General features: G+C 39.3%; 1 protein-coding gene across 1 annotated transcript in view; it reads left to right on the top strand.

Annotated features, from left to right (window-relative positions):
* Positions 1-25,502, top strand: part of NYNRIN (NYN domain and retroviral integrase containing) — a 34,527-nt gene that overhangs the window by 5,085 nt on the left and 3,940 nt on the right. Inside the window, exons 2-6 of the mRNA XM_044660057.1 lie at positions 14,298-16,252; positions 17,043-17,173; positions 17,390-17,486; positions 24,622-24,729; positions 25,148-25,249. Coding sequence (XP_044515992.1) covers positions 14,298-16,252; positions 17,043-17,173; positions 17,390-17,486; positions 24,622-24,729; positions 25,148-25,249 — 2,393 coding nt within the window. The remainder of the gene's footprint in view (positions 1-14,297; positions 16,253-17,042; positions 17,174-17,389; positions 17,487-24,621; positions 24,730-25,147; positions 25,250-25,502) is intronic.

Below are 25,502 nucleotides of genomic sequence, written 5' to 3'. Positions count from 1 at the left end.
AATCCCTCCCTACCCTCAGTTTGTTGTTTTACTTCTAATCTTGGGTATAGTGCTTTTGTTTGTAGAAAATCTTTTATATTTAATAGTAAAAATTATTCATTTTATATCTTATAATGTTCTCTATCTCTTGTTTGGTCATAAATTCTTCCCTTCTTCATGGATCTGACAGGTAAACTATTCTGTGTTCCCCTAATTTATTTATAGTATCATCCTTTCTGTATAAATCATATACCCATTTTGACCTTATCTTGGTATCTTGTGAGATGTTGGTTTAGACCTAGTTTTTGCCATACTGTTTTCCAGTTTTCCCTTCAGTTTTTGTTAGATGGTAAGTTCTTGTCACAAAAGCTAGGATCTGCGGGTTTATCAAACACTACATTGCTAAGGTCATTAACCCTAATCTATTCCACTGATCCACCATTTCTTAGGCAGTACCAGATTGTTTTAATGATGACTGCTTTATAGTACAATTTGAGATTTGGTACTGCTAGGCCATCATCCTTCACATTTTTTTTTCATTAATTCCTTTGATATTCTTGATCTTTTGTTCTTCCACATGAATTTTGTTATTATTTTTTCTAGTTCATAAAATATTTTTGGTAGTTTGTTATGGCACTGAATAAGTAAATAAATTTAGGAAGAATTGTAATTTTTATTATATTAGCTTGGCCTACTCATGAACAATTAATGTCTTTCCAGTTGTTTAGATCTAACTTTATTTGTGTGAAAATTGTTTTGTAATTCTGTTCATTTAATTCCTGTGTTTGTTTTGGCAAATAGAATCCTAAGAATTTTATACTGTCTAGCATTATTTTATTTTATTTTGTTTTATTTTATTTTATTTTATTTTATTTTATTTTATTTTATTTTATTTTTTTAAAATCCTTACCTTCTGACTTAGAACCAATACTGGTTCTAAGATAGAAGAGTGGTAAGGGCTAGGCAATGGGGGTTAAGTGACTTGCCCAGGGTCACACAGCTGGGAAGTGGCTGAGACCATATTTTGAACCCAGGATATCCCATCTCTAGGCCTGGCTCTCAATCCACTGAGCTACCCAGCTGCCCCTCTAGCATTATTTTAAGTGGAATTTCTCTTTCTCTCTTTTGCTGTTAGACTTTGTTGGTAATATGTAGAAATGCTGATGATTTATGTGGGTTTATTTTGTGTCCTGTAACTTTCTATTATTAATGATTTTAGCTAGTTTTTTAGTTGATTCTCTAGGTTCTCTAAATATATCTTCATATCATCTTCAAAGAGAGATAATATAATTTCTTCATTGTCTATTTTAACTCCTTGAATTTCTTTTTCTTCTCTTATTGCTAAAGCTAACATTTCTACTGCAATATTAAATAATAGTGGTAATAATTGCTTTACCCTCATCTTATTAAGGGAAGACTTTAATTTATCCACATTGCAGATGATCCTTGATGATGGCTTTAGGTAGTGTTACAAATAAAATTAATATTGATGGATATATTTAAAGATATTAGGGTTTTATTAACAGCCATACTGATAATTAAGAAAACAACATGCCTGCTAAGATCTAATTCAAATTGCCCACCATACCTTCCCCTTGGCTGTTTCCTAGCAAAGGGGAAGTACCAATCAACTTCTCCCTATATAAGCTTCTGTTTACGTTGGCTCACATCACCACATAAGACAAGAAGCCTGTTGAATCATGGGAAATGTAGTTTTCATTTCCCTAAATGTCCACAGGAAGTTTATATCGTGGATCTCAATATTAAGACCACAGGAAGTTTATATCATGGATCTCAATATTAAGACCCCCAAATTCCCAATATCACAATAGATACTACTTATTATTTTAAGGAAAGGCCCTTTTATTCCTATACTTTCTAATTATTTTAATAGGAATTAGTATTGTATTTCTTCAAAGGCTTTTTTTTTTCTTTTTTTTTTACATCTGTTCAGATGTAATTAGTTTGGTTTTCGATATGGTCAATTATGCTGATAACTTTCCTAATAAACCAGCATTCTTGGTGTAAGTCCTACCTGGTCATAGTGAATAATGTTTGTGATATATTTCCATAGTCTCTTTGCTAGTATTTTATTTAAGATTTCTGCATTCATTGAGGAAATCGGTCTATATTTTTTTTCTCTGTTTTTGGTCTTCCTGGCTTAGGTGTCAGCACCATATTTGTGTCATAAAATGAAACTGATAAGACTCCTTCTTTGTCTAAATATTTTGCTGAATGGTTTGTATAATAATGGGATTAATTGTTCTTTAAAAGTTTGATAGAATTCACTTGTACATCCATCTGGTCCTGGGAATTTTTCCTTAGGGAGTTCATTGATGGTTTGTTCAGTTTCTTTTTCTGAGATGAGATTATGTAAGTATTCTATTTCCTTTTTTGATAATCTGGGCAGTTTACATTTTTGTAAATATTCATCCTTTTCACCTAGATGATCAGATTTATTGTCATATATTTGGGCAAAATAGCTCCTAAAGATTGTTTTAATTTCCTCTTCATTGAAGGTGAATTCACCCTTTTTTTTTTTTTTTGATACTGGTCATTTGATTTTCTCCTTTCCTTTTTAAAAATCAAATTAGCCAATGCTCCATCTATTTTATTTGCCTTTTCATAAACCAACACTTAGTTTTATTTATTTGTTCAAAAGTTCTCTTACTTTCAATTTTATTAATTTCTCCTTTAACTTTTAGAATTTCCAATTTAGTCTTTAATTGGGGATTTTTCATTTGTTCTTATTCTGTTTTTTTTTTTTTTGGCACGCCCAATTTACTGGTCTTCTTTTTCTCTAATTCATTGATATAAACATTCAAAGATATAAATTTTCACTTGAGTACTGTTTTGACTATATCCCATAAATTTTGATATGTTATCTCTTCATTGTCATTCTCTTTAATGAAATCATTAATTGTTTCTATAATTTGTTCTTTGACCCACCCCTTTTTTAGAATTAGATTATTGAGTTTCTAATTAGTTTTTAATTTATCTTTCCTTGAACACTTATTGATTTTAATTTTTATTGCATTATGATCTGAAAAGGATAAATCTATTATTTCTCCTTTTCTGCATTTGGTTGTGAAGTTTTTATGTCTTAGTATATGGTCAATTTTTGTGTAGGTACCATGTGCTGCTGAAAAGAAGTCTTATTCCTTTTTATCCTCATTCATTTTTCTTCAGAATTCTTTTAAATCTAACTTTTCTAAAATTTCATTCACTTTCTTTACTTCTTTTCTGTTTATTTTTTTTGGTTAGATTTGTCTAGTTTTGATAGGGAAAGGTTGAGGCATTTTGTAAACTTTAAAGAGCTTTATCAATATGACATGTGTTATTATATTTCTAGAACATTATAGCCTCTTTGAGGACAGGGACTGTGTTTTTTTCTTAAAAAAAAGTTAAAATTAAAATCTCACCCACTTGTCAAAGAACTATCTGTGGTAACAAGGATTTCAATAGAAAGAAGGAAAGAAAGACAATTTAGCAAAATTAATCAGTACATCAACTGAGTCTTGAAATATTTGCAATATTCTTCATCTATAGGCTCCCATCATTGCCAAGAAGGGAAGGAGGTGTACTTTTTCATCTCCTCTTTCATTAAATTATAGTTATACATTGTTCAGTTTCAGTTTTTTAGATTTCCATTTGTATTGTTGCAATAATAGTTGTCTTTTTTCTGGTTCTGTTTACTTTATTTTGTATCATCTTTTCTGTATTTATAATGTTTCTTGTTTCTTCCAGCACTGTAACATTCCATTACATTCATGTACCACAATTTATTTAGACATGCCCTACTGGTGGGCATTTACTTTGTTTTCAATTCTTTGTTACCACAAATAAGCACTTTTGAAAATATTTTCATGAATGACTGTGTTGTTTTTAATCCTTTTGTCCCCAGTTGTCCTCAATATTGCATAGTGATTTGATCATTCTACATACTTAATTGCTTAAATTAATTGGATTAAGATACTTGAGGTAGAGAGAAAAAAAGACTGTGAAGAGCCACAGCTCAATTCTATGATCGCCTTTCCAGCCAAAGGGGAATCTAGGGAATAGCAGAAGATTGGTAGAGGGATGAAGAGGGAGATGGGAGGGCACCAAAGGTAAATTTCCCTACTTTCTTGGTCTGGGGGGGGGGGAGCAGGGATTTACTTCTTGATTAGGGCAGAGATAGCAGAGGGAAGCTGGGATTAGATTTTTATGAATATCAGGTTAAGGTGGCACATGTGATGGCAGTACATGATTTATGATTGTCACTGAATTCAATTCAATAAACATCTATTAAGCAACTGCTATGTATTAGTGCACTGTGCTAGTTTATAGGGGAGAAATAAATCTTAGATAAAATATTGCCCTTGTCTTACAGAGTCTGTTAGAGAAATATGACATATACTAATATCTATAATATGAAGAAAAAACAGAAGTTTATTAGAGAGGGGCAAAGAGAGTACTCTGTATAGTTCAAGGGTTTGGAGGAAATGAGATCATTACCAATTGGAGTGCTTCATGGAGAGGGATAGCTTTTGATTTGGGCATTAAAGGATAACTTAGGAATTCAGTATGACATGGTAAGGAAGGCTAACATTGAAAGTATAGGGAGGGGCAGCTAGATGGCTCCGTGGATAAAGAGTCAGGCCCAGAGATTAGAAAAGTAAGTAGAAACTAGATTATGGATGGCTTTATATACTAAACTGAAAAGTTTACTCTCTACTTCTAGTTGTTCCACTCATCATCCACCAATCTGATAAGTTTAGCTCTGTGGTACAGTACATAGAGTACTGGACCTGGAGTCAGGAAAATCCGAGTTCAAATCCAGCCAGTTTGTTAGCTTTAAAATGGGGATCATAATAGCATTTACCTCATAGGCTTGTTGTAAGGATCAAGTGAGATAATATCTATAAAGCTCTGGGCTCAGTGTCTGACACCTAGTAGGCACTTAATAAATGTTTGTTTTCTTCCCCCTAAAATACAGATCTTGTCAGCTCCTTCTTCCCTAAAATTTTAGAATCATAACTTTAGAGCTAGAAGAGACTTTAGATGTCACTGGATACATCCCCTTCATTCTACAGATGAGAAAATTAAAGCCAAGAAAGATTAAGGGACTTGTTCAGTTACGCAGTTTATGGATGTTTAAGGAAGGATTTGCACCCAAATCTTTTTGCTTTCAAGTCTAATTCTATCCACTCCCCCAAAGTTACCCCTTGATATTGTTATTATTCTCTTTGTCATTATTTTTATTATTTAAATGTTATTTATTATTTTTAAAAATTTTTATTATTTAAATTACCTTCTAGCTTGGAATTGATACTATGTATTGGTTCCAAGGCAGAAGAGCAGTAAGGGCTAGGCAGTGGAGGTTAAGTGACTTGCTCAGGATCATACACAGCTAGGTAGTATATGAGGCTATATTTGAACCAAGGACCTCCTGTCTCAAGGCCTGGCTCTCAATCCACTGAGCCACCCAGCTGCCCCCAGTAGGTATTCAATGTTGAGTTGAATTGAAGGGTTTTGAGCAGAAGAATGATGGGACCAGATCTATGCATAAGGAAGGTAAATATGGTTCCTGGTATGGAGAACTTGGCAGCTCAAAGGCTTATTAGGAGGGTATTGGGATATTCTAACAGATGGTAATGAGCCTTTATCCTGGGGAGGGGTATAGCAATAAAAATAGAAGAGTGGGGCACCTAGGCAGCATATTGGATAGAGTGCCAGGCCTGGATTCAAGAGGATCTGGGTTTAAATCTGGCTTTGGACACTTCCTAGGTGTGTGACTGGGCAAGTGACCTAACCCCGATTGCCTAACCCTTGTTGCTCTTCTGTTTTAAATCGATAATAAGACAGAAGATAAAGGTTTAAAAAGAGGAAAGAAATAGAGAATGAGGACATTGATGCAATAAATTTTTCAAAAGTAAACTCAAATAACTTGGTAATTGGATGTGATAGGAGACAAGAAATGGAAGAGTCGAAGATAACTCCCCTTTGAACAATGGCATAGGAGACTACATTTATGGTGGTTCTGATGGAAAGAGGATAGAACATGTTGAGTTCCTCTCAAATTGGCTTGATGTCCTGGTCAGGCATTCAGGCTGATATTATCTTATAGGCCATTGGAGGTCTGGAACTCAGGAGAGAGGGAGGGCAAGAGTAGAGATACAGATTTATAAATCATTTCCAGCCGAAGAGGTGGCTGTTTATTGAAGGATCGGGAGTGGATGAGATGGCTAAGGGAGCAGAGAACAGGACCTCAGAATGTGTGCACTTTGAGAGATCTTAAGAGATCGAGAGAACAGGCAAAGGAAACAGAAGAAGCAGTCGCAAAAGTATGGAGAAAGCGCAGAAGATAAGGAAAGTCTCATCTAAATAGAAGGTGGTAGAATGACCAAGACTGCCAAATGCTGCAGAGAAGTCAAGAACAGATGCTGAGGAAAAGCTAATGAACATGGTGATTTAGGGAGGAGGCCATTGGTGACTTAGGAGGGGTGGTTTCATGACAAAGGTAGATAAGGAACCAGATGGTGGAGAGTTGGAAAGAGAGGGAGTGATATGTTAACAGAGACATTGGATGAACAGACAGTTCTGTGCCCTTTCCTCCCCCAGGAGATTTGGTTGTGAAGGGAAGGAAAGAGATAAGATGGCAACTGGATGGGATAGGAGCATCAAGAAGTTTGTAGTTTGGGGGCAGCTGGGTGGCTCAGTGGATTGACAACCAGGCCCAGAGACAGGAGGTCCTGGGTTCAAATCTGGACTCAGACCCGTCCTAGCTGTGTGACCCTGGGCAAGTCACTTAACCCCCATTACCTAGCCCTTATCACTCTTCTGCCTTGGAGCCAATATACAGTATTGACTCCAAGATGGAAGGTAAGGGTTTAGAAAAATAATAATAAAAAAATAAAAAGCTAAAATTACTTATGCAGAGCCACACACTAAGTGATAGTATCTGGTCTTGATCCCAGGTCTTCAAGTTCCAAGACCAGTACTCTTAGCATTATCCTACTCTTCTTTTCAAGGATAGGATCAAGGGTAGAATTAGAGGATTGAATCAGCATTAATCAAGGGAGGAGAGAACAAGGAAAAATTGGATGGTGGTATCGTGTTTTGAGAAGAGGAGGAGAGCACTGGAGGCAATTCCTGTCTGGTAGTGGTCAAAATTCCAATGGAACCTAGCTCATATTTTAAAAATCAAAAGTTGATTGATGAAAGCTTAAAAAATTCACAATCTAAGGGGCAGCTGGGTAGTTCAGTGAATTGAGAGCCAGACCTAGAGATGAGAGGTCCTAGGTTCAAGTCTGGCCTCAGACATTTCCTAGCTGTGTGACCCTGGACAAGTCACTTGACCTCCATTGCCCACCCTTACCACTCTTCTGCCTTGGAGCCAGTACACAGTATTGACTCCAAGATGGAAGGTAAGGGTTTAAAAAAAAAATTCACAATCTGACATTCTTTTTGTCCAAAGGAGTTGACTATGAACTACTTACACATCCTCTTTAGGACAGAGGATTAATAGTAGAGCCAGAATCATGGCAGGGGGTAGTATCAGACCCCTTGTTGGAGTCAGGGTAGCTCTTGCACTTTGCCAAGTGGAGAAAGTTTCCTCCAAGACTGAGAAAATTCTCTATCACCATTGGTAACCAGCCTTTCCCTCCCTCTCTCAGCTCATCTGTGTGTCAACTTCTGTACCAGGTTGAGAAGCAGTGTGGGCGTAGTGGTTATAGAGATAGAGTCAGGAAGAACCAAGTTCAAATCCCACTTCTAATACACTCTGGCTTTGCCAACTCAGGAAAATCACTGAATTTTTTTAGTGCCCCAGACAACTATAGAACCAAGTTACAGAACAGGGGCCAGTCTTTATTGGAAGGTAGGATTTCTTCATGGGAATGAAATAGATACATACATACAAAAACACTTATATGCCAATGAAACCACAGGTCTAGCCAAGGAAAAAGGTATTCTTATTCCTTAGAAGTTTTTATGATAGTGGATTTGGGAAGGAGTCTGGCAGTGAGAAGAACACCGGATCTATCTTTCCACTAGAGGCAAAATGGTAGCCCAGTGGATAGAGCATTGGTCCTGCAGTCAAGAAGAGCTGAGTTCAAATATGACCTCAGATACTTCCTAGCTAGGTGACCCTGGGCAAGTCACTTACCCTCTAATTGCCTCTGTTTATTTAACTGTGAAGAAAGAATAATAACAGCATCTTCCTCAGAGTCTTTTTGTGTGAATCAAATGACAAAAGGTTTGTAAAGTGCCTAGAATAGAGCCTGGCACATAGTAAGTGCCATATAAATGCTTATTATCTTCCCCTAGAACTTGAGTTAGGAGACTAATTGCATTCTGGTCCCTGTTCTGCTAATAATTTGGCGAGTAACTTTAGGCAAATCACTTCATTTTTTTCTGGGTCTGTTTCTTGATCTATGAACCAGATATGATAGTAAGTGATAGAAAGTGAAGCCTTTCTCTCATGAGTCGTAGGAACATAGGAATTTGACCTGGGAAAGTCTGACACTTGTCAATTGATCCAAGCCTCCTGATTTTACAGAAAGGGAAGCTGAAATCCAGGAGAGGACAGGACGTACCAAAAGTCATATGGCTAGTAAGGAACAGAGGCAGGATTCAAACCCAGATTCTTAGATTCTAAATTGATGTTTCCTTATGCGATGAAATGCCACCATCCAAGATAAAAGATCATATAAGAATGCAAAGGAACAAAGAGCTTCATGGACAAAAGTTTATTGCTATTTTCCCCTTTACAAATATGTGACTGCTTATTGAATTGCTGTTTAATGATTGTCGTGTCCGACTCTGGCCTCATTTGGGGTTTTCTTTTTTTTTTTTTTACTTTTTAAAATTAATTTTTTTAGAAACATGTCAATACAATTTTCAACATCATTTTCTGACATTTTACACTCCATATTCTCTCTCTTCCTTCTACCTCTCCCATTCCCCAAAACGGTATTATGATGTAGATTGTACATGTGTTATAGAATTTCCATGTTTGTCATGCTGTGAAAAAAGACAAATGCTGCTTACACTAGAGAAAAATTTATAGAAGAAATAAAGTGAAGAATGGTATGCTTTAGTCTGCATTCTGGCTCCCATCAGTTCCTGTATGATGGTAGATAGCCGTTTTCATCACGAATCCCTTGGAATTATATCAGGTCTTTGCATTGTTTTTGTTGTTGTTGTTTTTGTTATTAATATTTTGTTTTCCCAATTACATGTAATAACAACTTTTCACATGAGTGATAAGTTCCAAATTGTCTTCCTCCCTTCCTTCCCTCCTCCCTCCCAGAGATAGTAAGCAATTTGACCTGGGTTATACATGTATTATCACACAAAAAAAACTATTTCCATTGTTGTAAGAGAATACTCATATAAAACCAAAACCTCTTTGAAGTTTTTTGGCAAAAATACTGCGGTGCTTTGCTATTTCCTTTTCCAGATCATTTTGCAGATGAGGAAATGGAGGCAAACAGGATTCAATAACTTGCACAGCTAGTAAGAGTCTGAGGCTAGGTTTGGACTCAGGTCTACCTGACTCCAGGCCTGGCACTCTGCCCATTGCATCACCTAGCTAGCCTGTATATTTGCATCTGTATCATTTGTCTCCAGACTCCTTGGCAAAAGCAACAGTGCTTATTGCTTTTGCCTACATGCAGAGGATAAACTAGATTTCTTTTTTCCCCCTCTTAGTTTTGACAATCCAGTGAGTATAGGCAATGCCTAGCAATTCTTCTGTAATTTATAATCTTGGAAAGTTCCCTGAGTCCCTGAGAAATCAAGCTATTTGCCTATGGTCATACATGTGAAGGTAAAACTTGAACCCAGGTCCTCCTGATACTGAAGCCAGTTCTTTATCCTATGCTACCCTTCAGACTCATCTAGCACATCTAAGGCACTTAATAAATGCCTGTTAGACTTGGATTCAAATCTTATTGCTATCTTTTTGAAGAGAGATTAGTGGGGCAGCAAGGTAGATGCTTCTTAGCTATGTGACCCTGGGCAAGTCCCTTAACCCTGATTCCCAGCCCTTTTTGCTCTTCTGTTTTAGAATTGATACTAAGAAAGAAGGTAATGGTTTAAAAAAAAAAAAAAGAAAAGGATTAGCTATGCTAGATGTTGGGGACACAAAAATAAATCTAAAAGAAGTTGTTGCCTTCAGTGAACTTACATTCTGCTGGGGATATCCCATATTAACAGATAAATATATTCATGATTATTTGAGGAGGTGGCATCATGGATAAAGCACTGGGCCTGGAGTCAGGAAGGCCTGAGTTCAAATTTGTCCTCAGACACTTCTTAGATGTGTGACCTGGAGCAAGTCACTTCTCCCTGCTTGCCTCAGTTTCCTCATCTGTAAAATGATTTGGAGAAGGAAAGGACAAACCATTCTACTATCTTTGCCAAGAAAACCTGAAATGATGCCTCGATCAGCTGAGAAAGACTTAGCTAATTTCAGCAGTACAATGATCCAGAACAATTCTGAAGGACTCGTGGCAGAGAATGCTCTCTATCTCCAGAGAAAAACCTTTGGAGTCATGCAGATCAAAGCATATGATTTTTTTCACATTAGTTTATTTGTGTTTTTATTTTGGGGATTTGATTCTTATACGATTATTATCTTACAACAATGACCAATATAGAAGTAAATTTTGCACGATAATATGTGTACTACCCAGATCCAATTGCTTACCATCTCCAAGAGGAAAGAAAAGGGAGGGGAGGAGACAATTTGGATCTTAAAATTTCAGAAAATATTTGTTGTTGTGTGTCATTGGGAAAATAAAATATATATTAAACAAAAAGAAAACCCCAAATGGGGTCACAAAGAGATAGACATGACTAGAATGCCTCAGTAATGGCAGAGAACGTTAAGCAGTAGAGAGATTAGGAAGGGAGGAAGTCCATGTGCTTGAAGGCAGTCAGGGGTACTGAGGGACAGAGGAGAGGCAGGATTGCAGTTTAGGGATGAGACAGAAGCAAGAGATGGAATGCTGATTACAAGGGACAGCAAAGTCCTGTTTAGCTGGCGTGTTCAATTCCCGAAACAGAATGATATGAAATAGACCTAGAAGGGCAGGATGGATCCAGATTGTTAAGGGCTATAAATGTCAGACTAAGGAATTTGTATTTTTACTCCAGAAGTCATAGATGGTCATTGAACATTCTTGAGCAGGGGAGTAGCTTTAGGAAGATTCATTGCTTTTGGAAGTTTACTTTGGCAGTAATATGGAAGGTGGTTTGGGGGAGACCAGTTAGGAGGCTCTTGCAGTAGTCCAGCTGAGAAGTGAGGAGGTTTTACACTAGGATTATAGCTCTATTATATGGGATTGAAGTGGTATAAAGGTAGAAGTTGCTTCCCTTATTGATATTTTTGTGCCTCTGTCAATACAACCTAAGACACAGTAGTTTTTGGCTGCTAAATCACACGGTAGATTCATGTTCTGTTTAGAGTTTGCTATAAGTGCTATAAATGCTGACTCCTGATTCAGAGACCCTTCTCTAGCCTTACAATCTCCACACTGTACTTGTTTAGAGTTGACTGTGTTTACAATTTAAGCACAGGACTTTATACTCATCCTTTTAAATTTTTATCTTATTATATTTGGCCCATTGTTTAAGACAATCAGGGTATTGGATCCCAACTCATTTATAAATTAATTATCTCTTACATGCAACTTTCATAAATATGCTGTATCTTTCTTTTCTTTTCTTTTTAAAACCCTTGTCCTCTGTCTTAGTATCAGTTCTAAGACAGAATTGTGGCAAGGGCTAGATAATTGGGATTAAGTGACTTGCCAAAGGTCACACATCTAAATTTATTTCTTTATCTAAGTCATTGAGAAAAACATTGACCATTTTTTCATTGTTTTTTAGTTGTTTTAGACTTTTTGTGACTCCATTTCTTGGCAAAAATGTTGGGGTAGTTTTTCACTTCCTTCTCCAGTTAATTTTACAGATGAGAAATGTCTAAGTGTTTAATGATCAGATTTGAAGTCAGGTTTTCCTGATGCCAGGTCTGGTGTTCTCTCTAATATGCCACCTAGGAGACCTTGAAATATTGACTAGTTTGCGGCTTTTGACAGATACATGGAGCTCTCTACATGAGACTTCCCTCCTCTCTTAATTGACATCAATTCTGTAGTCACTTCTTTTTCAGGATCTGTCATTTAATAAATTCACAAATCCAAGTCCTGCTTAAAATGTGGCACCCAGAACTATATGTGATAGTCAAGTTGAAGGCCAAAGATCACATTAGCTTTTTTTAAAAAAAAAAAAAAAACCCTTAACAACCCTTAAGTCAGAAGGCCAAAGCCTGGGCAAATGGGCTAAGTGACTTGCCCAAGATTACATAGCTAGGGCATGTCTGAAGCCAGATTTGAACCTAGATCCTCCCAACTTCTGGCCTGGCACTCTATCCACTGTATTGCCTAACTGCCTACATTCCCTTTTTAAACTGCCAAACTTTGGGGCTATATTAATCTCGTAGTCTACTAAAATTCCTAGGTTTTTAAAACATTTATCTGATCATATTTCTCATATTCTACACTTGAACAATTGACTTTTTGTTTTCATTTTTAAGAATTTGTGTTTATCCTGATCACATCGTTTTCTATTTAGATCCAGTTAGTCAGTCTTACTTTATGGTGTCTTTTTGGATCCTGATTCTGTCATCCTGTGTGTTAGCTAACCCAACCAACTTTGTAGCATTGGCACATCATCCATTTATTTATTGATAAGACTGTTTAACAGAAGAAAGCCAAAGACGGGGTACTTGTGGTGCTCCATTGGAGACATTTTTTCAGGTTGACATCAGTCTACTAATGTTATAATGATCCTGGTGTTAAGAGGACCTGAAGCTGAGTGTGTGGGTAATGCCTGAGTGTAACACTTAAGTTGTGATAGTGAAACACAAAGGATCCCACAGCAATAGTTGTTGTGAATTTGCTGAACGCAACTTCAGATATGACAGTGTCCCAGAAGAGCCAGCCAGATGAAGAATCTGTGATTAGAATTGTATAGCTACTTCTAACTGACTATTGTGGCCTAGATAGGATAATGCTAAATTGACTGTGAATTATATTTACTATAACAGACACAATTCTCCTTTCCCTCAAATATCCCAAGGATATAATCACTAAGCCCTAAGAGAGAGATGACACCAAAATTAGGTAAATTTGAAGATTTAATGTTAACAGGCTTAGGAGGGGAAGCAGGGTAATGATTGGGAAGGAGGGAAACAGGAAGCCCTTTAAGTAACTAGGCTAATGATGATAATGATGGTATTTGAATGGATGATGGTCAGGCTTGTCAGTTGCCAGTTCCCAGTTGCCAGTCCAGTGTGGCTGGGCCAGATTGGTTTCAATCTAAATCAGGTTGCTTTGCTGTTAGATGTTGTTGCTTCTTCTTGTTGATTAAATCAGGGACAGGTTATTCAATATAAGGGTAACATAGGATCTGGGATTGTAAAATTGGTTGGTGCAGGTTGCTGGTAACTCAAGTTGACCTATGGCCTACCCTCACCACAACCACCCACTTCCCCAAAACTCAATCCCAGATTGAGAAAAATTTCCCAGTTCAAATCCTTCCTTATATACCTGAGCCTCAATTGTCCTGGCACATACCACCTCCTGCCAGGCTCAGTTCATTCTATGTTCTAATCAGGTAACTGTCCATCATCTTGCTTTCCATATTGCTGTGCAAAATATCATTACACTAATCACCAGTCTTGGGGTCTAGTCATTCAGACATTTTTCAAATTATGTTATGTAAAAGTAATATAATATTATTGCTCCATAAGACATGATGAAATGGGTAGTTTTAGAGAAAACTGGGAAGATCTCATTAACTGATGCAGAGTAAAGTCAGCAGAACCTTCTAATTCACTGGAAAGAGATGTCCTTGCCCTGGTATTGGGCTTGCTTTCATGACTTTTGAGGTGCCTTCCAATTCTAGCCTTATAGGGCTTTGGGCCCCTCTAAATCAGAAGTTCCTAACCTTTTATTTTTGCATAGGTACCCCATTGGCAGTCTTGTGAAACTTCTCAGAATAATGCTTTTAAATTCATAAAATAAATTAAACAGGATTACAAAGGAAACCAATTATATTAAGATAGTTATCCAAATTAAAAAAAAAAAAAGAAAAAAAGAAATGTTTGCCTTCAGGTTAAGAATTTTAGATAGATCTTCTTTTCCTACCTATAGATTGGCTGGGGTACAATGGGCAAAGTCATATTGGTGGGGAGTGTACAATGAATGTTTTCCCTTTGGGAAAAAAGAAGAGAAGCCCTAATTTTACTATATTTCTTTCATCAGGAATACGTGAAGGGCCTCTGCAGCCCGGAACTATGGGAGGAAGTCAGCTACCCACCAGCTCTGCACTGTGTCTTTCTTGGAGCCTGCAGCCTCTTTCTGGATTGTCTATGCTGGGGCACATCAGCCCACATGGTGCCCCAAACCCCAGGCTCCCTGCTGCTGGGGGGCCTGGCTGAGGCCTTCTTCATGGCCCAGAACCGGGTAGAGGGGCTGGCGAAACGGCTGGGGCGTGACTCCTTCCCACCCTCCAAGCCCCGGGGGGCCCCAGAGACCGAAGTGAATAGGGCTTTCCGGGCCTTGCTGGTAGGCAGGGAGGATGAGCACTCGGGGGCCCTGCTGCACCTGCCTCTTGCCATCCAGGAGGAGCTCTTGAGGCTGGTGCAAGAGGCCGTGAAGGATGGGGGAGACGCAGAATGGATGGGCCCTCTTGAACCTCCCCCGGATGGCTCTTCCAGGTCTCGGCCTAGGAGAATATCAGCGAAGCCCCTTTTGGAGCTCAGAACACTCCAGCGTGGCCAGTACTGTGGGTCACGCGGAGAGCCTGGAAAGGTCAGCCGGACGGAAGATAGGCAAGATCATATAATCAGAGAGGGCTCCACAGTCTTAGAGCTGGGCGGAAGGAGCAGGGGCAAACGTGTCTATAGGGAGATCCCTAATCTGATTCCTAATTGCAGGGGGAATAAACGGCCCGTCAATTCCCCTTCCTTCAGGGAAGAGATGCTTGGCCTGATAAGGCAGGTCTTGGGGGATGGTCTGAGCCCCCTTACCCTCACCGGGCCTCCTCATAGTGCTAGTGCTTCAAAGGCACAAGGTTCCCACAAACCTTCCTCAGAGCCACGGGTTCGCTGCGGGGATCATTCTTCCAAGAGGAAGGAGGATCCTCCCGGCAAGAACTCAGAGGAAGGGCCAGAGCAACCCAGGGTAAATTTCCCTCCTGAGAATTATACAAAACTGCGTTCTGCCCAAATCAGGGAGGTAGGGCTAGCCCAGAAACAGCTCCATAATCTTGAAGCAAAGGCTGCCCTTAAGTCCCAGGTCACCATGCCATTTGCTTCCTGGAAGAACGTAAGCTTTCCTGGAACCTGGGGCCAAGGTAGTCCCTGCAGACCTTTGTGGCTAGGGCCACCTCAGCATTGTGGGGTCGGGCATTCAACCTTCTGGAGAGTACAGGATGGGCACTCATCTCCCTTGCCCTGGGGCCTAGATTGGGGGCGCAACTTGCCTCACAATCAATTGAGGCAAGCAACTCCCCTTAAATATAAGTTGCAAGCACCAAGTCCTTTCCCTGTGAGACTAGATTGGAAGAGTAGACCTCTTCTCAGGGACCCCATCCTGGTGCCCCCATCTTGTAACCCAGGGTGGTGGCAAGTGTTAAAAACAGCCCCCCAATTGTGCCAGAGACCAGTGACCCTGACACCTGGAGGCTATGATGTCTGTTCAGGGAGCCTGCAGAGAGGAAGTCTTATTGGTGATTGGGAACCAGGGCTCCTTCCCACTTGGCTTCATGAACCAAGGCTGGTTACTACCTTTACGGAGCAAGGACCCATACAAGAGTTGGTGACCCCTTTCCCAGAAATGTCTCTTGCCCGGGCAGAGATCTTAACAGATATCCTTCGGGATGTGTCTTGTGGCCAGCCCTATGGCCCTGTCCCTGTCTCTCTGCTGAAGTACTTTGGGGAACCTGAGAGGCAGAGACAGGTAAACTGTCAGCCAATACACTGCTTTACCACCGGCCCAGTTTTCAGGGAGAAACAAAGGAAGAAGAACAAATGCCCCAAGGTTGTGAGCAGTGAACAGCATGTGCCATTTGTCCATCCACAAGTGAATAACTTAGTGACCAGCTTCCAGCGTTTTCATGAGGCCTTGAGTGTGCCCTTCTCCTTGAGCCTTGAAAACATCCCTGGGAAGCCAGGGCTTCGTCATATCATCATTGATGGCAGCAATGTGGCGATGGTGTGAGTAATCTTGGGGTCTGAGGGTATTGTGTATTAAGATGTTTTCCCAAAGTAGAATTTAGTTACAACAAATATCAAAGTCAGCCTTGAAAGGAAAAAGAAACTTCCAAACATGGACAGCAAGGGGGCGACTTCCCCGTCTAGAATATTCCCTTTTCTCCACTTATCCAAGTTTTTTTTCCAATTTGTTCATTCAACAAATGCTTATTAAGCATAAAGCATTATGTTTACTATGAGTTAGATACCGTGTTCGACATTAAGGAAAAGAAAATAAAGAATATATCCTTCTTTCCCTCAGAGAGCTTATAATTTAGTAGAGGGACTATGACATATACACATAAATAAGGTACAGAATATAGCATAGCAACATAAATAGGAGCCCCACTGACTCTATTTCTCCCTCTGTAAGATGAGAAAAAATCTTGCTATACAAGATTATGAGAAAAATGACTCTTTGCAGACCTAAATTTAGTGTACAATTATTATCATGAAGGAAGGAAGGGGATATTGGTGTTAGAAAGCCAGCCCTAGGTACTTAGTGATAAATGCCTCTTTTGTAATGTCTGAGTAACTCCTTAACATGAGGGTGATACATTGGTCAGTTGGTGGGTGGCGGTGGTGGTCCAAATCGAAACTGTCCAGATTTGCTACCCCCTAGGGACCTCTCTGGAGAGAAGTATGTGGGTGTTTGAGGGCAGAAGTTTGCTTTGTCTTGCCTCCCCTGACCTGTTCTCCAATAGCACTTTCTACTTCCTTCTCTTGACCATCCTTTCTTTTCTTCTTCCCCTAGGCATGGCCTCCAGCACTTCTTCTCCTGCAGAGGTATTGCTCTGGCTGTACAATATTTCTGGGACAGAGGGCATCGAGAGATCACAGTTTTTGTACCCAATTGGAGGCTGAGGAAGAACAGTAGGGTGAGAGGTAAGGGGCAAGTATAGCCTTTGTACTTCTGTTAGTGCTTATCCTTTCCCTTCCTTTTGGCCTCCCTTCTCGACCTGACCTTAAACCGTCTCAGCCTCCTCATTCATTTGCCTCCCCTTTTGCTTTCTTTATCCCAGCTTTGACCTTCTCATCCCCATTCTCCCCTTACCTCTTTCATCTGGCATTGACCCCACCGCCCCCTCTCCCTTCCCCCAGAGGGCCACTACTTGACGAAGCTGCATTCTCTCAGCCTGCTCTCCATCACCCCTTCCCGATTCGTGGATGGCAAGAGGGTCACCTCCTATGATGACAGGTAACATGCTCTTTCCACACAAGGCAATGTGGTATAAAAGGTTTTAAAGTTGGAGTCCAGAAGACCTGGAATTGAGCCCTAACTCTGATACTTAAAACCTGTGGGACCCTTAGGTAAATCACTCCCTTAGGGGTTCAGTTTTCTCATCTGTGAAATGGGGATGATAATAATGACCTATTTGTCTCCCAAGGTCTTTGTGAAGAAAATGCCTTGCAAGCTTTACATTTATATACCATTTTGCTATAATTGAAAAGAAGGATTCCTACCATATTCATTTCTTGAGCCTCTTTGGAGAAGGATGTAGAAGTGGTTGGGTTGGAGGTAGGGTCTAAGATTGGCATCTTGGGATCTAGCACCCAGACAACTCTGAGAGAAAAGGATGAGACTTTCAGGGTAGTGTCTCTCTGGGAGATGGGGTTTGAGAGTGGGCCTCTCTGAGGGGAAAACTAGTAAAGGGAAAGGGAGTTGGGGGAAGGACTACAAAGGGAATCTCGTTATTTGTCTGAAAACAATGACTGACTGTGGAATCTTTAGAGCTAGAGTAGATTTTTTATTTGTTTGTTTATTCAGAAAATATTCATGAAGTGCAGAGTCCTAGTGCTAAGGATCAAGGAGGAGATTTAGAATGCCTGCCTTTAAGGAGTTTAAAATCTGGCAAATGTCACAAAAGTTAGAATACTTTAAGTGTCTAATAAGAGGAAAACATGCTGTGAGATTAAATGAAAGATTTTTAACTGGAGAAAAGGGTGAGAAAAGGGAAAGACTTCATGAAATAAGTGGCATTTGAAACAGGTCTTGGAGGACAGTCAGAACTGGGGAGGTAGAGTACATTCCAGGTATGATGACTGAAAAATGAACAAAAGTAGTATGGGAAGTTTATAGGGGCCAACAAGTTGTCCATGTTTGTCTGGGGAATAGACTGTGTGACAGGGATAGGGTGGGTGTGAAGAGGGATTGAAGTAGTGCAGAATAAATCTGAAAAGGTAGATTTGGAACCAGCTTTAAAGCTGGCCTAAGGATTTTGACTTTACTCTGTAGACAATAAAGAAGGTTTCTGAGTAAACAAGTGACGTAATCAGAGTGGTATACTAGGAATACTACTTTGGCAGTAAGTAGTTTTGTGGATAGGTTGGAAGAGGAAAATTAGGAGGTGGGGAAACTTGTATGGAGGATGTTGTAATAGCTTAGATAAAAGGAAAAAGAGCCTGAACTACAGTTATAGCATAGGGATAATATGAAAGAAATGGATATGAAAGATACAGCTCTTACCACTCTTCTGTCTTGGAACCAATACATAGTATTGATTGATGAAAGGTATGATTTTTTTTTAAAAAAGAAAGAAAACAAGGAAGGAAGAAAGGAAGGAAGGAAGGAAGGAAGGAAGGACTCCTAACATATTCAATTCTTGAGCCCCTTTGGTGAAGGATATAGAAGTGGCTGGGTTGTGAATAGGGTCTAAAGTTGGCATTTTGAGATCTAATATTCAGACAATTCTTCACTTGATCTTAGCCAAAAGGCCAAGAAGCAATATCAGACAATCTGAGAAAAAGAAAAGTGATAGTTTCTGGGAGATGAGGTTTGAGAGTGGTCCTCTCTGAGGGGAAAACTATCAATCAATAAACACTGATTAAGGACCTACTATATGCTAGTCATACTATTTGAAATGAAATTAACAGCACTTGGTGACTAATAAGATATTTCTTAGAAGAGAGGGAGATTGGAGGCAGCTGGGTGGTTCAGTGGATTGAGAGCCAGGCCTAGAGACAGGAGGTCCTAGTTTCAAATATAGCCTCAGACACTTCCTACCTGTGTGACCCTGGGCAAGTCACTTGACCCCCATTGCCTAGCCCTTACCACTCTTCTGCCTTGGAGCCAATAAACAGTATTGACTTCAAGATGGAAGGTAGGGGTTTAAAAAAAAAAAAAGAAGAAGAGAGGGAAGACTAAGGGAGTGAAAGATGACTTTAAGAACCTATACAATGGTGGTGCCATTGATAGCAGTCAAGAAGAGAAGCACTTTTGTGGTTGTTCAGTCTTTTCAGTTGTGACTCTCGAGTTAATGACCCCATTTGAGGTTTTCTTGGCAAAGATACTGGAGTGCTTTGCCATTTCCTTCTCTTTCCTCTTACAGAAAAGATGTTGCTGAACTTGAGATGCCAGTGGAATGTCTTGTAGGCAGTTGGAAACAAGAGTCTGAAGCTAGGGAGAGAAGTCAGAGATGGATAATAGCCCTAGTGCTAATTATATATCAAAGAAGATACTAGATCTGGGAATTATCTACAAAGAGAAGTGATCATTGAAGCTGTAAGAATGGACTAGATCACCAAGAGTCAGGGTAGGGGAGAAGAGGTGAGAGGAAGAAATAGCCAGTGATAGATCTTTGAGCAATGGTCATGATAAGGGAGCAAGAAAGAAGAAAAAGAACCAGAGAATAAATCAAATAGATGGGAGGAGGTCCAGAAGCATGCAGTATCAGAGACTAGAGGAGCAGAGAATATTTCCAGAAGATCATCACTGTCAAAAGCTGGACAGTCAGTCCTTGTTTTCAGACACATAATGAAATTCCCTTTGTAGACCCTCCTTTAACTCCTTTTTACTTCAATAGTTTTCTCCTCAGAGAAAACTACTCTCAAATCCCATCTCCCAGAGACACTATCCCCCATTTTCCCCCTCATTTGTCTGAATACTAGATCCCAGGATGCCAACATTAGACCCCACCTGCAACCCAACTACTCCTATATCCTCTTCCAAAGGGACTCAAGAACTGAATATGATAGAAATCCGCCTTTCTTTCCCTTCCTCTTTCTTTCTCTTGATTTCTCTCTTTCTCTTTCTTTCTCTCTTTCTCCCTTCCTTCCTTCTTTCCTTCCTTCCTTTCTTCCTTCTTTCCTTCCTTCCTTCCTTCCTTCCTTCCTTCCTTCCTTCCTTCCTTCCTTCCTTGTTTCTACTGAAGGACTCCAAAAGTCCTTCTTTCAATAATAGTAAAGTTGTATATAAATGTGAGCAACTAAAGCTTACAAAGTATTTTCTTCACAAAGATCTTAGGATGTAGGTGACTTCATACTAATAATACCCCCATTTTATGGATGAGAAAATTCAACTCCTAGGGAGTTATTCACCTGTGGTTATCACAAGTACAGAACTGAAGAAGATGACGGCTTAGAAAAAGCTATTGAATTTGTTCATTGGAAGGTTGTTAGTGACCTTTAAGAGAACGGTTCTAGTAGAATGACAGGAACAAAAACTAGTGAGACCTTAAGTAGCTGATCAGGGAAATAGAGACAATATAGATGATTTAGTCAGAGTCTAGCAATGACGTCTCTTACACAAGTTTTTTTCCTTTTCTTTTTCCCCCTGGAGGACTATTTTGTGACCATCCTCTGAATAAGAGAGTCCTGCCTGGAAGGACATAAAGTTGCCCTATAGATCCTTGCTTCTACAACTGGGTTCCCCCAATGTAGGTGCAACTACCAAAAGGTTAAGTCCTTGTTCAGATATCCAGTTTAAGTCTAAAGAAAGAGGCATGGGCCAGCCAGAGACATTGGGGAAAACAACTTTTTCATGTGTTTGAATGCTGAGAATAACATGTAAAACAATGGGAGTCAGTTCAGGGAAAGCAACCTCTGACATAATAATTGTGTAACCATGGGCAAATCATAACCTCTAGTGCCCTTTATCAACTAGCTAAGAGTATAAGTTACAAGTGAATTATTTCTATACCGAGAAGTTCCTTATACTGGTGGAATAATAATAACTAGCATTTATATAATGTTTTAAAGTTTGCAAGCACTTTATAAATACCATGTTTTGTTTTATTTCTCACAACCACCTTGGGAGGGATGTAATGCTATTATATTCATTTTATAGATGAGGAAACTGAGGCAGATAGGCCAAGTGTCTTGCTCAGGGTCCTACTGGGCTATTAAGTATAGTCTGAGGCTAGATTTGCATTCCGATATTCCTGACTCCAGAAATCCTAGAACTTGACCAAAAAAAACCCCTACTAATAACAAAATATTGCTCCATGGGTTTATGAGGCAAATTAGGGCTTCTTGCTGTAGCAATTAGGAGAGTTTTAAAAGGAGGAAGCTAGGTCGATTTTTTTCTAATCATTTCAATTTCCTCATTTTATGACAAAGGTCTCTCAGATGATCGATTACAAAACTCAGCATCCTTACTAGGGAAAGGAAAAAGGAGAAACCCTAATATGTAAGACGTGTCCAAAAAAGATTAAAGTATATTTTTTACACCAACTAGAGATGGGGGGTATTGTTTGGTCCTCCTAGTCTCTTTCCAAATTGGGGTACTGGTATGGCATCTACCAAGATGGCTTCTTAGATTTCCCCTTTTGTTTAGGCAAAAACCTTTCTCCAAAGTATATTAGAAATGTTCCATCCTTTTTGGAAGTTCCAAGATGGTGATTGGTAGAGCAGCAAGAATTGGCGATCAGTAGAGATGAGGAGGGTTTTCCTGATGTAAAACACTATGTATGCTATGCAAATTAGTTTTTCTTTGTTTCTACTGAAGGTGCTGCTATAAATATTGGTACATCTGAGGCCTTTCTTTTTATCACTGACCTCCTTGGAGTATATGCCTAGCAGGGGGAATCTCTGGGTCAAAGTAGTCATTTTCTTAATCAAATTCCAAAATATTTCTGAGACTGTGGGAATTGTGGGAATTAAATGAACCATGCTGACTCCATCTTGTGACTCACTTCTGGATCTAGTCCAATTTCTGGCTTGTGATAAAATGTGATTACATTGTTTGAACCTAGCCCTGCATGGCTGGGAAGCTGGAACATCTCAACCTATTGCTTGGAGACCCTCAACTAAAAGATTTATGTCATGCTGACCAGAAACTCAATTCAAGGATTGATGCAAGTTTTCTCCATCTCATGCAACTCATAAGTGTTATCTGAAAACTGGTCCTGTACCCTGTTTTCTTGTTCCTTTGATTGAATTCACATTTGAGCAGGAGTGGGACACCTCTTTTTCTTTTAGGGAATTGCACCTATCCATTCACCCCCTTCCAACTCAGAAAGCCCCTAATCTTTCCTCCAATTAGAAATCAGATAACCTAATCTTGTGTCTTGGTTTGTATCCTGTTAATTGTTTTCCTTTAATGCATAAAAATCTGTTTCTGGGGTAGCTAGTAGAGCCCCAAGCCTGAAGTCGACCTGGTTTCATATCTGGCCTCCAATACTTCCTAGCTATGTGACAAACTAGGCAAGTCACTTTACCCTGATTGTCTAGCCCTTGCTGTTCTTCTCTTTTAGAATTGATACTAAGACAAATGGTAAGAGTTTAAAAAAGTAGTAAAAAAAAAAATCTGTCTCCTCCTATATTTTGGATCTAGTGTCAAGCTGAGGAGTTCCTGGTCCTGATTTGTTATGCAGTAGGCATGCATTACTTAATAAATCAATATGTGCAAGCCATTTTTTCCTTGATTATTTTGGATTTCACCCATCCTAAACTCCACCAACAGAGTATTAGAGTGAAGTTACAAAATTCTAAATTGCAAACATGGCCTTAAGAGTATAAGAAATGTTATAAACACACCCTATATCAAGATAAGGTCAAAATGGGTATATGATTTAGACATAAAGGATGAAAACATAATCAGATTAGAAGAGCACTGAATAATTTGCCTGTCAAATCTATGGTTAAAAGACTACATAAGATAGAAAACATGATGAAGATATAAAATGAATAATTTTGATTATGTTAAATTAAAAAGAGTTTGTACAAACAAAACCAATTTTTTTGAGATTAGAAAAGGAACAACAAACTGGGGGGAAGAATGTTACAGAAAATTTCTGACAAAGGCCCCATTTATCAGATATAGGAACTGTGTCAAATTTATAGGAACACAAGTCATTTCCCAATTAACAAATGGTCAAAGGATATGAAGAAACAATTTTCAGATGAAGAAATCAAAACTATCAATAACCATATGAAAAAAATGTTTTAAATCCCTGTTAGAGAAATGCAAATTAAAACTACTCTGAGATATCACCTCACCTGTCAGATTGGCTCATATGACAATAAAGGGAAATGGTGAATGTTGGAGGGGATGTGGCAAAATTGGCATACTAATGTGTTATTGGTGAAGTTGATCCAGCCATTTTGGAGGGCAATTTGGAACAATGCCTATAGGGCTATAAAACTATGCCTACCCTCAGAACCAGTAATAATACTACTACTAGACTCGTATCCCAAATATATGAAAAAAGAAGGTGAAAGAAATATTTATAGCAGCTCTTTGTAGTGGCAAAGAATTGAAAATTGAGGATTAAAATCCATTAATTGGGGAATGGCTGAACGAATCATGGCATATGATTGTGATGGAATGTTATTGTGCTATAAAAAATGATGAGCAGGGTGATTTCAGAAAAAAAGACCCACAGAAACTGATGCAGAGTGAAATAAGCAGAACCAGGAGAACATTGTACTCAGTAACAGCAGTATTGCACAGTGATCAACTGTGAGAGGTATTCAACACAATGATTCAGAACAGTTCTGAAGAACTTATGAGAAAGAATGCTATCCACCTCCAGAGAAAGAACTGTTGGAGACCGAATGCAGATCAGAGCATCCTGTTTTTCATTTTAATTTATTTGTGTTTTTACTTGGGGATTTTGGTTTTAGATGAATATTTTACCACAACAGTGACCAATATAGAAATATACTTTGTAGGATCATACATGTATAAATGAGATCAAATTGTTTACCATCTATGGAAGGTGGGAGAGAAGGGAAGGAGGGAGACAATCTGGATCTTATAATTTTGGAAAGCATATGTTGAAAATTGTTATTACATGTAATTGGGAAAATAAAATATTTTTAATAAAAGGTCATAGAAACCACAAAGTGGACATTAAGATGAATCTAGGTTGACTGAAACAGCCTATACATCAGGAGGAAAATACTTGAATTTTTAAGTATTAGAGGAATGTCAATATTTTTTCCCAGCATGTCTCAGTGTGATATTGTTGGTATAGGTCCACTACAGGACCTTAGTAGGTTCTCAGTAGGATCTTAGTGGGTAACTCAAGTAACTCAAACAGGCTGGAATTGATGGGGTGGCCCCAATTCCAAATAATGACCCAGTTTCTCTCCACCCCTACCCCGGGCAGGTTTATGGTGAAGCTATCAGAAGAGACAGATGGGGTCATTGTCACCAACGATCAGTTCCGGGATTTGGTGGACGAATCAAAGAAATGGATAGGGATCATTAGAGAACGGTAAGGGCAGCAGGAGAGCCTGTGGTCAGGTGTAGGGGCTTTTCCCTCCTGGCAGACACAAAGGTTCTCTTTTAGTCTCTGTGGGGAGATGGGGAGGAGGAAGAGAGGCAGGAGGTGGGAAATGGCAGAGGAGAGGACCTGTATCCTATCCATCTCTGTGAGATGAGCTGATGGGCTTTAGGGGGATCTGACAGTCTTAGGATCACGTCAGTCCCAGGTAGGGCTGGGGATCCTGGGTAAGGTTGGGGCTAACTCTGATTCCCTACGCATCAAATGAGATCATCTTTATAGAAGTGCTTAGTGCATAGTAGGTGTTTAATAGATGCTTATTCCCTACCTCCTTCCTTTCTCCCTTCTGAGGAGCTTGGAAAGGGGTCCTCATGTGACTGACTGCCCTCTTTTTCTCTCTCTGGTCTAGTCTGCTGCCTTTTACTTTTGTGGGGAACATCTTCATGGTTCCAGATGACCCTTTGGGGCGGGATGGCCCCACCCTGGACACATTCCTGAGGAGAACAGATGGGTAATTGATTCCTCTCCCCTGGAGAAATCCCTCTTTTCTTCCCTTCTGCCTTTGCTTCTTTCCAACCCCTTTAATTAATTAATATGTAAAGGAATAGTCTATGCAGAGGTAGCAAAAATCGAGCAGATTCTGCCCCCGTGTGTCAGTATGAGGGAATGACCATCCAATTATCTTCTAGACCTAAATTCATCCATCTGTCCTCCTTGGATCTGATCTTGTCAGAGCCTTGTAGGGCTCCGCTGCCCTTCCTGGG

Source organism: Gracilinanus agilis, chromosome 2 (assembly GCF_016433145.1).
Source record: "Gracilinanus agilis isolate LMUSP501 chromosome 2, AgileGrace, whole genome shotgun sequence".
In the NCBI taxonomy this organism is placed as follows: domain Eukaryota; kingdom Metazoa; phylum Chordata; class Mammalia; order Didelphimorphia; family Didelphidae; genus Gracilinanus; species Gracilinanus agilis.
Note: the sequence above shows the minus strand (reverse complement) of the source record. Positions and strands in the feature narration are given on the sequence as shown.